Source organism: Heterocephalus glaber, unplaced genomic scaffold (assembly GCF_053883595.1).
Source record: "Heterocephalus glaber isolate CG9 unplaced genomic scaffold, H.glaber_assembly_v1.0 deba00001564, whole genome shotgun sequence".
In the NCBI taxonomy this organism is placed as follows: domain Eukaryota; kingdom Metazoa; phylum Chordata; class Mammalia; order Rodentia; family Bathyergidae; genus Heterocephalus; species Heterocephalus glaber.
In genome coordinates this window covers 10160140-10175406 of record NW_028258351.1, presented here as the reverse complement: position 1 = coordinate 10175406, position 15267 = coordinate 10160140, and the positions used below count along the sequence as shown (strand labels likewise).

At 42.2% G+C, this 15267-nt stretch overlaps 1 protein-coding gene across 3 annotated transcripts in view; it reads right to left on the bottom strand.

Moving 5' to 3' along the window:
* Nucleotides 1–11392: 11392 nt before the first annotated feature.
* Nlk (nemo like kinase) overlaps nt 11393–15267 on the bottom strand; it is a 140490-nt gene continuing 136615 nt past the window's right edge. For all 3 annotated transcript variants that reach the window (XR_002387008.2, XM_021238509.2, XM_004856970.4), the window contains one exon: nt 11393–13210. Coding sequence is in view for 2 of the 3 variants with exons in the window: in XM_021238509.2 (XP_021094168.1) it covers nt 13156–13210 (55 nt within the window). In the remaining variant the exon portion in view is untranslated. The remainder of the gene's footprint in view (nt 13211–15267) is intronic.

Below are 15267 nucleotides of genomic sequence, written 5' to 3'. Positions count from 1 at the left end.
GTGTACTGGGCTGCCCGCCGGATGCCTCTCACTCGTCGAACCTTTCACCTATTTCATTCTGTTCCATTTACCAGCGGTGTTATGTGCAGGGCTCTGGGGCTTATGGAGCTGGAGCTTCCTATGTTGTGGGAGCCCGGCAGGCCAGGCTTTTCATGATACACGTTGTCCGCAAGATCCCGGTCCGACGAGAGTTGAGGGCCCCGGGAAGCCTCGCGAAGCATGAAAAGGGCTAGCCAGCCTCGAGAGAGAAGCAAAGGGGACCAACTCGGGGGATATGGTAGGGGTAAAATTGGCAGGACTTGGTGATTGGCAGAGGAGAATGAGAGAGGAGCAAGGACTGACTCAAATCTCATTCAGGAAATACTGATCTTTATTCTGGGGCCAGGTCGGCTTGGGAGATAGATTGGTCCCGTTAGAACAAGTTCAAGGGAAGGTAATTCAGTTTGGGCCTTGACACTTAGCTGTCCTGCAGCACCTGGGTGGAGAAGCCTAATAGGCAGTTGGATGAACCTGCTGGACTAGATTTGGGAGTCATTAGCATTTGATGGAAGTTGAAGTTTTGAGAGCAGAGGGTCTGAAAGAGATCTAGAGGAGCTCCAACCTCAGGGGTCATGGGAGGAGGAGGAGAGTGATTTCACAGGAAGGAGGGCAAGGGGAACTGTGTTAGGGCAACACTGGGTAATGCCCACTATTGGTTCTGTTGAGAGCAGTTGTGATGGGGGCAGGAGCCTGATGGCAGCAGAGTAAGAAGGGGAAGGGAAGCAGGAAGTGTAGACATCTGGTCATGAAGGAGAGAAGAAATGTGCTCAGGAAGGTGTCATTTATTTTTCAGATCAGAGAGACTTGAGTTTGTTTAGGACTCTTTGTGGTCTGGAGAGAAGTTTCCATAGAGAAAGAACAGCAGGAAATATGTCTGAAGGCCTCTAGGAGGTGGAGGGAAGGCAAGGATTTGGGTTAGGTTGGGTGGGCTGTGTGTTACTAGGGATTGCTGGCAGTGCTGAGGTGGGTGGCCTTTCATCTGGAAGCTCAGTCTCCTAGGCTGTGCTTTTCTGCAGTGTTGGGTCTGCTCAGGAAAAGGCTGTTGGCCTCATCCCAAAGTGGGGTTCAGGAAGACAAATGTGACTTTGAGGAGCTGAACATCAGAGTGGCTGAAGTGATGGAGCATGCAATTTGAGCTGGATGAGGAGAAAGATGTGGGACTACAGGGGACTGGGGAGTGGGAGAAAATGGAGAAGTGAATGAAGTCAAGGCCCTACCAAGGAAGCCATGGAAGTGTATGATATCAGTGGGCCAGGAGCTTGGGAGATTAGGATGAGGTTACAGTGTCTACATTCCTGGTGTGAGAAAGAGATTCTGCTTGGAGGATATGGCCATGATGGAATGAAAGGCAGGTCTTTAGAGATGAGGTCAAGAGACAGAACCCATGGAGCCCTTATATGTAAGGGGAATAATCAGGAGGAAGGTGTGTGTGGGCTGAGGTGTGCCTTAGCCTCGGGGAGTGGAGGGGGAAGTGTGGACACAGCCTTGGTGAGCAGGGAGGCAGCTGGGCCTGATTTTGAAGAGAAAATGAATAGCCTGCTCCAGAGAGGGCTGTGGGGAAACTTGAGTCCTGCGGAGGTGACAGCTGATGTCCTGGTAGTGGGGTGGATGAGGAGGAAAGGGTGTTTATCAGGGGTGGAATCAACAGGTGGAAGGAGACATAGCAGTAGAGGAACCTGGAGGTTCCCTCAGGGTTGTGGAGTAAGAGGTGAACAGCATGGGGGGCTGAGCATATGAGGGCACAGTTCTGACGTTTCAGGTGAGCCTTGCCCAGGACCTCAGAGGTGGCAGCCAGGGTGCAGAGGTGTTCAGTGCTGCTCTTCCTATTCCCCAGGGGATTATATCCAGGGGAAAGAACTGCTTCCCCTCCACAGAGGCTGAGGCAGACGACAGAACCAGCTGCTGTTTTTTGGAGGTGGGGTGGGGGGAGCCAGTGCCTGAGGAACCTTACTTAGGTCACCTGGGGAAAGAATGTGTTAAGATGTAAGCCTTTCAAGGCAAGTGGCTCCTGCCTGCCTGCCACCCCAGACTCCTTTTCCAGACCATGCATTTGGAAGAGAATATGAAGAGCTGGGAGGACCCTTCCAGATAATCTAGGCCCCAGTACCTCATGAAGAGGCTAAGGCTCAGAGGGATACTTGTCCCAGATCACAGAGTGAGTAGAAATCCAGTGTCCTAGCCCCTAACCCCAGCTCTTCCCAGGCACTGAGTAGTGTTTAGGTCAGGTCTTCTATCCTTGGGCAGGGCAGCGTCCTCCCTGACAAGGCCCCTCCAGATCAGGCCCAGGGCCCAGAAGCCTGGCCAGCCTAGAACCTTCTGTGCCTGGCTGTACTCAAGGGCCTGGAAACAGTGCACACATACCCCTCCTTCCCCCTTACTGGCTTTAAGGACATAGTGGCACCTGTTAATGTGTGTGGAGTACAGATCCGTGGACTCCTTGTTGACCGTCACTGCTTGCTGGAGGAAGGAGCTGGGTAAGTGCACAGCTGTCCATGTGCTGCAACCAAACCCCAGTCAAGTCTGTAATCTGTAGATAAAGGTTTTCAAGGCCTCACACATGGATGGCTTGTACATCTAAAATAATCTCCAGGGCTGGGGATTTAGCTCAGTGGTTCCACAGCCTGCCTCAGAAGCACAAGGTCCCGAGTTCGATCTCTGGTACCAAAAATAAATAAATTAAAAATATTTTAGGGCCGGGGATTTAGCTCAGTGGTTTTGCTGCCTGCTGCGCAAGCGCAAGGACCCGAGTTCAATCCCTGGTACCAAAAAAAAAAAAAGAATAAATTTTAAAAATAATTAATTAATTAAGAATATTTTAGGGCTGGGGATTTAGCTCAGTGGTTCCGCCACCTGCCTCGAAAGCACAAAAACCCGAGTTTGATCCCTGGTACCAAAAAAAAAAAATCTCCAGCTGCTCTCTTCAGTTTGAAATTCCTTTAGTGGGAGAACTGGGTTTTTTTTGTTTTGTTTTGTTTTGTTTTGCTTTTGGTACGGGGGTCGAACTCACGACCCTGCGCTTTTGAGGCAGGCGCCAGAACCACTGAGCTAAATCCCCAGCCCTGAGGTTTTTGTTTTTTGAGACAGGGTCTCCCTAAGTTGTCCAGCCTGACCTTAAACGTGATCCTTCTGTCTCAGCCTGCTGAGTGGTTAGATTACAGGCATAGGCAGCATGGCTGACCTGACGATTCTTGATTCTTTTTTTTTTTTTCCGGTACGGGGGATCAAACTCAGGACCTTGTGCTTGCAAGGCAAATGTGGTGCCACTGAGCTAAATCTCCAGCCCCTGAGGGTTCTTAATTTGATGTCAGATCGATCTTAGGATGAGTGGAGGCCATGACTAATCCATCTTTCAAAGCATGTGTTCAGTGACCCCAGGATTCTGGGAGAATTGCAAGTTTGAGCCCAGTCTGGGCAACTCAGTGGCTTATCAAGACCCTGTCTCAAAAAAGAAAGGGTAGGTGGGTGGGGCTACAGCTCCATGCAAAGGGTTCAATTTCTCTTTGTGTGTGTGTGTGTGTGTGTGTGTGTTTTGAGACAAGGTCTTGCTATGTAGTCCAGGCTGGCCTTGAACTCTCATTGATTCTCCTGCCTTGGTCTCCCAAGTGCTGGGATTACAGGCATATGCCGCCATGCCAGCTCAAAGGGTCCAATCTCAGTAGTGAAGAAATAAAACAAAAACAAACCCCCAAACTTCCCTCTCTTTATAAGAACCTTTTTCGGGCTGGGGATTTAGCTCAGTGGTTCTGCCACCTGCCTCGAAAATGCAAGGACCTGACCGAGTTCCATCCCCGGTACCCTCCCCCAAAAAACCTTTTTGCAAATACTGTTGAGACACCCTCAGCCCCAACAGTGGCCCTCATGGTGGTGCAAAGGGAACTCTACCAGCAACTACGGAAAGCTCTTCTCTGTGCTTTTGCTTCACTTTCATCTCTACTTAAAATACATCCACCCTTCTTACCCCAACCCTGCCCCCCTCTCCTCATCCTTGTCTATTGTCAGGCCCAGAGGAAGACCCCTGCCCCCACTGTCTCTACTCAATGACATTTGCACATGTGAACCTCTGTGGTACTCTCTAAAGGTTTGTCCTGTTCCACTCTGAGCACGTCTCTGGACATGTTTCCCATCAGACTTTAGGTTCCTTCAAAACAGCCTGTGCCTTATGTATCTCGATTTTACTGACACAAAGCTGGAATCATTGCTGAGTGAGCTAAATGGGAAACTACTCCTCTGTTGCAGCAGATTGTCACCTAGTGCAGTGAACACAGTGTAAGAACAGCCAGCCAGGCAGGGCACGATGGACACAGGTCAAACTTGCAGAGGCTGGGGCACTATGGAAAATGGTAAGACCTGGAAAGCTGCTGTGGCTCCAACCCACAGATGGCTGCATACCTCAAAACCAAACATTAGGTGTTCACTCACCAAAGCTAAGGTTCTGTCAGTGTGGACGGCTCAGCAAGGAGGCTGTGGGGACTCAGAACTGTCTCTTGAGGTCTATGGGAGTACGGAGGTAGCTGACCACCTGGCTTGGGCTGTCTTGAGCAGTCACTTGTTTTCATGGCAAAGAATCCATGAACATGGGCAGAGGGGCAGAGAAGGTGGCAATCAATTTATAAAGATAAACCTGTGTTTAAATTTGGGCATTTTGTCCACAGATCTTTTGACAATGAATTAGATTCATAAAAACTGCATTACAAGTTACCCTGGTTACTGAGTTTTTAGCGGCCACTTAAGTTTTGTTTTGAAGGTGAATGCTTACCTTGACTCACCTAGTCCCAGGTTTGATTTTTAGGAAGGAGTGGGGGTACATGTGACTTGGGAAGGAGGGTCAGTTTATGGGGTGTGGAAAGTAAGAAGCCAACAGATCTGCTACCAGGGTGATAGGCAGACAGCGGGAGTTCCTGAACAAGGCAGGCTGGGATGACAGTGGTTTCACAGAAGATTCACCAGGCTCCAGTGTGCAAGGTGGAGTGGAGGAGGAAGGCTGGGAGATACGGGTGTTTGCATCCTGGGTCATGTTTCCAGGAGTTGGGCAGCTTAAAGGGGTAGAGCTAAGGAATCGGCTCAAGCTTTTTCTAAGACACATGTGTCTCAAATACTTTCAGTGGCAGATGTAAAGGAGCCCATTTAATGGAAAAGTTAATACTTCTCATCTGTGGAGTACCTACTGTAGATGTAAGAAAGGCCAGCAAACTTTTTCTGTACATGGCCAGAAGATAAATATTTTAGGCTTGGCAGGCTAGTCTGCCCCAGCTACTCAACTCAGTCATCTGTTACAATGAAAGCAGCTACTGACACTGTGCCAATGAGTGAATGTGGCTGTATGCAATTCAACTTTACCTCAACAGGCAGTGAGCCTGTTTTCACCTGTGGTAGTCATAGTTTATTGACAGTTGATCCTAAGACATGGTGATCTTCATGGCCATGGGCTGAGGCCAGAAAGGGCAAAATATGCACAGAGGGAATGCACCCCATCACCCTGGGGCCTGGAAGCAGCAAACATCCCTTAAGTCACATTCCATTGCAGGTGATTTAGCCAGGAGCCCACATCTTCCCAGTAGCAAGCTTGGGAATTTGGACTAGTGCTATGCTTGGGAAGAGGCAGAGACTTCACTGGTCCAGGAGCTGTCTTTGCCATAGCTCCCTGTGAGGGCGGTTGGGAACCTTCATGGAAAGTATGTTCACATACTCAAAGTTTGTTGAACCCTATGCCCTTCATTATGTGGTGGAATCCATGGGGGCTGAAAGAAAAAGTTGCATAGAAGGAATGTTAAGAACTCACCACTGCCCAGCCACTAGCAAATAATCATCAGTAGACACTACCTGTTGAGGAATGAAGTATGATTTCAAAATAATTCTCTATAGATTAGTTATTACAAAGGGAAGAAGGGACCTGTACAGCAAACAGTTCCTATCAGCAAAAATGACACAAGGTAAATTTGTGTCTCTTGATTTGATGAAATGGGAAGTGTATCACATCACCTCTGTGATCATTTTTCCAACAGTGTTTAACTTGAATCTAAACATGAGGAAAGAGGCAAATACAAATATTTGTGGGATTTTCGATAAGGCAATTGGGTTTTCACCTTTAAAAATGATAACGTTATGAAAGAAGAAAAAGCAGAGGGAGTCTCTTGCATTGAAGGATGACAGGGGTTGGGGATTTAGCTCAGTGGTTCCACCAGGTCCCGAGTTTGAGCCCCAGTACCAAAAAAATAAAAAATACATAAAGGATGCCAGAAGAGATAACCAAATGCAAGGTGTGATCCTTCACTGGATCCTGAATTCTGTGGAAGACAACTATGAGTGATATTTGGGGGGACAATTGGAGAAATTGCAATGTGTAGGAGGTATTAGGTAATATAATTGTTAAAATTTCATAGATATTTGTATTTCATATTTTTAATTTTTTTTTTGTATCAGGGATCGAACTCAGGACCTTGCGCTCACAAGGCAGGCGGTGGAACCACTGAGCTAAATCCCCAGCCCTGTATTTTTAATTTTGAGACAGGGTCTCACTATGTAGTTCAGGGTGTCTTTGAATTCACTATGTAGCCCAGGTTGGCCTTGAGCTTGCAGTGATTTTCCTGCCTCAGCTTCCCAAGTGCTTGGATTAGAGGCGTGTGCCATCATGCCCAGCTAAAATTTCATAGATATTTGACATGATACTGGAATTTTAATTATGTGGTACAGTGCTCTTATCTTTCATTTTATTTTTTGTTTTCTTGAGACAAGGTCTTGCTTTGTAGTCCATGCTGGCTTGAAACTCACAATCCTGCCTCAGCCACCAGAATACTGGGATTATAGGTAAGTGCTATTACACCTGGCTTGCATCCTTGTTTTACAGGCTACCTTAAGGGTTTTTATAATATTTAAGCAGAAAAGAGAAAGCATATTTGTATAATAAAGGAAATAAGAGCAAACTGTTTAAAATTGGTGAATCTAACTGCAGTGGTTAGTGGTCCTATTGTGGTTAGTTGATCCTATTATTTCTATTTTTCAAAGGCAGAACAGAGCTAGCCAAGCCTGCCAAGTCTCTCAAGCAAACAAGCAGGCTGGGGCTGTAGCTCCATGTAGAGTGCTTGCCTATGTGTGAGGCCCTGAGTTTGATCCCCAGCAGTGAAAAAAAAGTTCCACTTTTAAATGGTGTCATCAGTGTTTTAACTTTTTATTATTTTTTTATTCTCCTTAGGAAAAACAGGAAAACTATATAAAGTTTTTATATTGTGTTTAAAGGACTTTAAACTTTATTATAAAATTCTAAATACATTAAAAAAAAGAATTTCAGCCAGGTTGTAGGATAAAATGTTGATATATAAAAGATCAATTTTTAAGGAAAACAAAAAACAAAAAATCAATTTTTAAAAATACATTAGTAATAATCTAGAAGTAAAACTAAGAACCTTCCATCAGCTGGATGACAGTTTGAGCCAAATTTGGGTGTGACTCAGTGACTTAATTCAAAACTAAAATGCACACATGCACACACACACACCCCCTTCCATCAAAAAGGACAGGAATAAATTTAACAAAGGAATTGCAAGATTTGTATACTGAAAACTATAAAAGATTGTTGAATAAAATCCTAAAGAAATTGAGCCCTCCTCATTCATGGATCAGAACTTAATATTGTTTAGATGGCAATATTCCACAAACTGATCTTCAGATTTAATGCAATCCTTATCAGACTTCACCTAGCCTTTTTGTAGAAACTGACTTGATCCTAAAAGTCATATGGAATTGCAAGGGACAAACAAAGTTGGAGAATTTACACTTCCTGATTTCAGAACTTAATTGCAAAGGTTGGCTGTCTTGGTGCATGCCTATAATTCAAACACTCTGGGAGACTGAAGCAGGAGGATCATTAAGTTTAAGCCCAACTTGGGTAACTTAGCCAATTAGCAAGACCTTGTCTCAACATAAAAGATAAAAGAAACTCCTATATTTATGGTCAACTGATTATATATGTCCCTTAAAATGGGTCTATTACTTGGAAAGACTGAAAATGGATTACCTAATGGTTAAACACCTTTCTGTTTCTAGGACAGCACTATGTGTATCTATACATACGCAAATGGTAAAATATACATAAAATTTAAATGTACAGTTTTGTGGCATTAACTACATTCACACTGGTCTGCAACCATCACCACCATCAAATTCAGAACTTTCTCATCATCTGAAACTGAAATCCTAAGCCCATTAAATAATAACCCCTTAGCTGCCCTGGCCCCTGGTAACTATCATTCTGCTTTCTGTCTCTATGAATTTGACTGTTCTAAGTACCTCATGTATGTAGAATATACTTGTTCTTTTATGTCTGTCTGATTTCACTTAGTAGGTCTACAAAATTCATCCATATCATCTATGAGAATTTCCTTCCTTTTCAAGTCTGAATAGGAATAATAGGACATTTGGGTTGTTTCTGCCTTTTGGCTGTTGTGAATAATGCTGTGAGCACTGGTGTACAAATATATTTGAGTCACTGTTTCCAACTCTTTCATGTACACACTCAGAAATGAGACTGCTAGATCAAATGGTAATTCTAAAGTTTAATTTTTTTTGGAGGAACTCAAACTGTTTTCTGTAGCAGCTGTACCATTTTACATTCCCACCAGCAATGCAGAAGGGTTCCAATTTCTTCGTGTCCTTGCCAACATTTGTACAATATTTTAAAAAATCTTTTCCTTTAAATAGATTTTTTTTGCCAGAACTTTGTAGCCACAGATTCAGGCTAATTCTAAATATGGAAGATGTCTACCATATAAACCAAATGGAAAGCCCTTATTGACAAAGCAAGCAGTCAAAATAGTTACCGCCTGTTGGAAAAAGTCTTCATTTTATATGTACTTTTTTTTCTTTGTTTGTTTGTTTTTTTTTTTGGTACCAGAGATCGAACTCGGGTCCTTGTGCTTGCTAGGCAAGCGACGGAACCACTGAGCTAAATCCCCGGCCCTATATGTGCTTTTGAAAAAAAAAAATCAATCTTTCTTCGCAATTTTAAGACAAAGCTGTGCCATGAATTTGTTGCCTGGGTGAAATAAAATACTGCCAGTCTCAGAAATCAGTGTTTCTTCCTAAAGTTCTTTTTGCTTTACTTTCAAGTTCTCTCTCAGGATTGATATACTATTTGACAGTAATGCTATGAAGCAAATAAGGTGTCATTTTTTAGTATGTGCTGGGCGTCAAACTCAGGGCTTCCTGTGTGCAGGAAAGCCCCTACCACTGTGTTCCATTCCAGCCCAGGGCCCAAGAAACAAAACTGCTCAAAGTGTTCCATTATTTGGCCACCCAGGAACACCATGCCATAATATTACCTGAGATGTCTAAGAAGCATATCTTTTGTAAGGGGATGAATAGGGCTGGAGGAAAACAAGTTGACTCTTGAAAAAAACTTATGTGCAGCTGTACTTCGCAAGAATCTTTATCCTCTGGGGTGTGTCTCTCAGTTTAAAGGACGATGCTCTGATTTACTTTATTCTCCCTATCACACATATTATTACTGTTTTATGCAGCCTGTTTACTTAGTTCTCACTGCATGTTCACCAATTTCTTTGTTCACTATTTTTGTACTGGAGACTTGCTCTTAGTTTTTCTTTTCTGTTGTGGTACTGGGGATTGCTAAGCAAGCACTCTCCCACCAAGCTACATCCCTGACCCCTTCTTTTTAAAATTTTTAAATTTTGAGACAGGGTCTCACTAAATTGATGCTGGGATTACAGGGATGTGCCACTGCACCTGGGTTTTTCCTTCTTATTTTTTTTTTTTTGGACTGGGGATTGAACTCCGGTCCTTGAGCTTACGCAGCAGGCGGCAAAACCACTGAGCTAAATCCCTGGCCCTTTTGGGGTCTTAAACTGCAAACAAATTGCAACTGAATACAGCCCTAACTTATCTGTACATTCTGACTGTACTGGCTTTAGACATTCCACATTTTACAATTCCCAACAAATTTAGATAAGGCACGAATCCCTTGGTTCACTACGTAGTTATCTATGAAGAACTTTAGCTTCAAAGTTACATGTGCATTCAAAATGCACATATTAGTAAAACTTGTTTTCTTATTTTAAGCATTACTACAACAAAGGTTTCTTATAAATAATTCTTACATTTAGTAAGTATTTGGGTTTGTTGCATGAATAAACTAATTTTTTGAATAAACAAATGAATACATGTATTTATATTAATTTATATGAGCTAGAATAGAACAGCCAACTCCTATGTCCAGGAAAAAAATTCCATTTTGCTAAATTAAGAAAATACAGGAAGAAGTAAATCTCACCTACAAACTCGAGAGTAATATGGCAGTTGGGCATGGTGGCACATGCCTATAATCCCAGCTACTCAAAAAGTCGAGGCAGGAGGATTATAAGTATGAGGCCAGCCTGGGCAACTTATTCAGACCCTGTCAAAATAAAATATAAAGTCAAGCCAGATTGGCCAACTTAGTGACTTAGTGAGACCCTGTCTCAAAATAAAAAATAAAAAAGGGCTGGAGATATAGCTCAGTGTGAAGGCTTTGGGTTTAATCCTAGTAATGTGGGGAGAAAAAAAAAAAAGGTCTGGGGATGTAGCTCAGTGGTAGAGCACTCAAGTAGGGCTTGCTTAGTATTCATGAGGTTCAATCCCCAGTACTGCAAACAGACAGTAATACTGCTTTGTCCAGCCTCAGGGAGCGCATTCTGAGGTAGGGAGTCTGGTTTCAGGTCTGGATTACACCACCAGGGAGCTGAGATGAGCTAGAAGTACCTCTGGGTTGATAAGGGCAGGAGGCAGGAAAAGCGGCAGAATAAAGTCCCTTGGTCAGGTGTGTGGAGAGCCATCTCACTGAATGCATTGGATTCCAATAGACTGGAGTTAAGATTTCACAGGAACACAGGGTTCTTTGCTCCAAAAGGGGTAAAAAAAAAAAAAGGCCTGACAACCATAGGATCCAGACTCTAATGTCTGGAAAGACTTCTGGCCCGGAGATTTAGCTCAGCGGTGCTGCCGCCTGCCTCGCAAGCACTAGGTCCTGAGTTTGATCCCTTCCCCCCAAAAAAGGGCTGGGGATTTAGCTCAGTGGTTACACTGCCTGCTTTGCAAGTGCAAGGACCTGAGTTCGATCCCTGGTACCCCCCCCCAAAAGACTTCCATATTGTATGTATTTAAATCACAACATCTTTTGTATCAGTGAAGTTTGCAGTTTTTTTCTGGCAATCTTAAGTTTCTGGGAAGATTTTTAAAAGACAACAACTAATTTCCTCAAAGATAAAAAAGTGAAAATATAAAGAGCAAATCTCTTGAAACTTTGCTGTTCTGGTCTGGACACAAGCATACTGAAGAAAAAAACAAAGAAAATAAAATAGAAAACACATCTTTTTCAAATGTCACATTTAATGTTTTCACCACTGTACTTCAAATCTACATTGTACAAAGTGACCAGAAAGTGTGCCACGGTAATTGACCAACCTCTGAGATTGTACCTTTCACACCAGTGTCTTCTCGGGCTCTTTTGATACTAAACACGTTTCTCATTCAAGTGAATTGAAATGCTTCAGTTGGGTTGATTCTCAGGAGCCTCATAAAAAAAAACAAAGATATTGCACCATCTTTGTTTAGTAATTCAATGTTTGTTTCTTTCACAGCAAATAATTACTTCACTGAAGTTAAAACTTCCAAACATAACTTATTAATAGTCTTCAAATTCAGCTCAGATCACTCAAGATGAAAATACTCTGCTAAATACAGATAACTTACAATAACTTTAACAGTTAATTGTCCATAACACACACCAAGTTTTTTCCTAGACCAATTTTAAGACAATCCATTAGTACGCCTTGTACAGGTGAAAAACGATCTTCAATTTTCTTGTCTTTTTATTTTTAATATAAAAGTTGGAAGGGACATTCAAGTTTCAAGTCTCCACATTGAACTTAAAAAAAAAAAAAAAAGTCATCATCAGCATGTGGAGGTAAACAAGCCAAGTTGTATAACTCCAGGAGGTAGAGGCCTTCAGTTTGTATTCATATATACATATGCACAGAAGAATTCAGTGTTCCAACAGAAAAAAGAATTTGTCAAAAGTAATAAGTTATTTACTACTGTGACATTTCAAGACTCCCACAGCTTTGCCTAAGGACACAAACACATTTGACATAATTCCCCTATGTGCCTTTTTGTGTGGCTTTAAATTTTTTAAAAAATTTGTTTTTGTCTTTTATTTATTATTTTTCACTGTCCAGTGCAGGAAAAGTCTCACAGAATTTCACAGACCTAAAATGTGCAAGCTAGTTCTCTCTCTATACAGCAATGTTAGGGTTCTTTTGAAATTAGCCCAGAAATGAATTATTTACAAACATGGAAGATGCATGCTTGGGGTTCTTTTATGTAAGAAAGAGCAGAAAAACTTCTAATAAAAATAGATTAAATATATATATATATATTTATACTGGGTAAGGAAAACAAAAACGTAGTCTCTCCTAGTCACAAACTCATTCTCTCTACCCACAACATTGGATTTTAGACAGCACACATCACCATCACGGCTCTAATGAGAAGCTAATTATAGGGCTTGATCCTTAGGTGGCATGCCCCTCCTCCCGACCCCCCTCCCCCAAGTGCAGCCACGATCAGCTCATGTGGCTCCATGATTGGTCGCAGGCAAGGTTTCTAGATTCTTTAGTTTTAGAAAACCCCAAATCTTTAGGAATGGCTCAAATATCAAAATGTATGACTGTCTTGTGTGTGTGTGTGTGTGTGTGTGTGTGTGTGTGTGTGTGTGTGGAGTGTATGTGAACAATCTCACTTCATTTAATAAAAACAAAACAAAAACCCCAAACTCCCAAATTTGGTTCAATTCTCTTTTGTTCTGAGGTGAGCCATAACAGCTGCACTAAATTCATAAAACATGTGCAACTCTGGGTAAAATATTTTTTCTTCTAAAAGCACAACCACTTTACAAGATTAAAAGTCTAGTAACATTTCTAAATATTATTCATATCATACAAGTAGTGGTTGTTAATTTAAAACTTCATTAGTAAAATTACAGTACAAGCATGATTAACCTCCAGAATTGCAAATCCCAGACTCCAGTGGAAAGCTACATCACAATCTTCAGTAGTACACTCTCTCGCACTGTCACTCCCACACCAGAGGAGACGGGGGCATCTCAGATGGCTGAGCAACAGTGGAACTGGAAGAGAAGGAAGATATGGTGAAATTAGTTGTAGCACTACAACAGGCAAAAGGGCAATAGGAGATTGCCTGTTCTCTTCCCTTAAAAAAATTGGGAAGTCCATTTCTGGAACTTTAACCTGTTTCCTTAACATCTCTGAAGGTAAACTTGCTCCAAAATCTTCATTTAAGGATCTGTTATCTAAAAGGAGGCAATGTGGTATAGTGGCTAACACATGGGCTTGAAAACAACATGTTATTTATTGGTTTTTCAGCACCATGCAAAGTTCTTAATTCTTCCTCCTTTGGAAAAAGATTATGCTATCTATTTTATAGGATATTGTGATGAATAATTGAAGTAGTGTATACAAACTGTTTTCTACTAGGCAAATAGTAGTTATAAGTAGTAATTGTCTATACCTATTCGGGAAAACAACCTTTAGGATGCAGAATTATCCATTTAAAAGTAGTCTCTCTCAAAAATAAAAGTAGCCTCTCAAAATAGTGACTTTAAGTGGGAGCCTATTTTAAAGGCATCTTATACACATTTCTTTTATCAAGTATTTTAACACCAGTATGAATAATCATTTAGCACTTGTTATCCAAAGATCTGTTATTAGTTACTTTCCACATCTAAGGTTGCTAATTAGATTTTGAATTTGTGTGTGTGTAAAACCACATGGCATCCCCAGAGGCCAGGATAACAATAATTTGCACCCAGAAGGTGCTAAAATGCCTAACAGACTGGGTCATTGGCTCTTAAGTAAAAATATGAAAACAAAGTAATTTAAAAGCACAGAGAAGTGAAAATAGTTTGATGCCTTCTTTCTACAGAAAAAAATATATAGAAGAAGGCCGGGGATTCATCTCAGCGGCACAGCACCTGCCTGGCAAGCGCAAGGTCCTGAGTTCGATCCCAATACCGCCCCCCCCCAACCAAACAACAACAAAAAATAAATGAAAGAAATCAAAGACACTATACACTTTAAACAAAAATTCTTAATTTTGGTTCAAATTTAAACAAGTTCAATACCAGGTAGGAAAGGAAAAGACAAGCAGGGAGAGGGGACAGGGAGAAAGCCAGGTGGGGACGAAAGGAGTCTGGATGGCCTCTCAGATCCAAATTCATCCTCTGTCATGCTTTGTGATACTGGAGCAGGACCTAGCACAATTCTCCTTTGCTCCCTGGCTTAATATTAGCTTTTGTCAGCAGAGGGTGCTAGAAAGGATACCTCAAGGCTCTCCATCAGAGAGCACCTTCCCTTCCAGCTACTTCTGGTGGATATTTATACTCAAATTTTCTGGCAAGTTTCTCTGTATTCAGAAGGCTTCTTTGATGGGCTTGTTCTGTCTACTCCCTCCCCTTTTTTTGGTGTGGAACCAGGGATCAATACCATGGAAGCTCTACACTGAGCTACATCCCCAGCCCTTTTAAAATTTATTTTGTGACAGGGTCTCACTATGTTGCCCAGGTGGGACTTACACTTGTGATCCTCCTGCCTCAACCTCTCACAAGTGCTCAGATTGCAGGTGTGTGCCATCACATGTGCCAGTGTTCACACCTTTTGGTACATTTCACCACTGTCATGGTGTGTGTTCGCCTCTTCTGAGCTAATGTATTACAGAGAGTAGCTGCTTTCTGCATTTGCTATCTAGGACCCTTCAGAACCCTCTTTTAAGGCTTTTAGTAGTTAACCATCTTTTTCTAGTTAAGAATTCTTTTAAAATTTTCTCCATTCATGTTATTGGTGCAGTTTCTTTCTTCTGATTGGATTCTGATGATATAAGGAGTTAGGGGAAAAACTCATGAGAAGGAAAGGTCAAAAGGAGACAAGAACATGACAAACAGTTCCAAGTAAGTTCATAGCTCTTCCATAACCCTCTTAGATTTTGTTGTTGTAATCCTGGGGACTGAACCTAGGGATTTTGCACTGAGCTATATTCCCAGACTCTTTTAAAAATTTTTCAAAATTTTGAGACAAGTTCTCCCAAAGATGCCCAGGCTGGTCTCAAACTTGCAATCCTCTAGCCTCAGTCTCCCAGAGTGTTGGGGTTAGAGACCTGTACCACCATGTC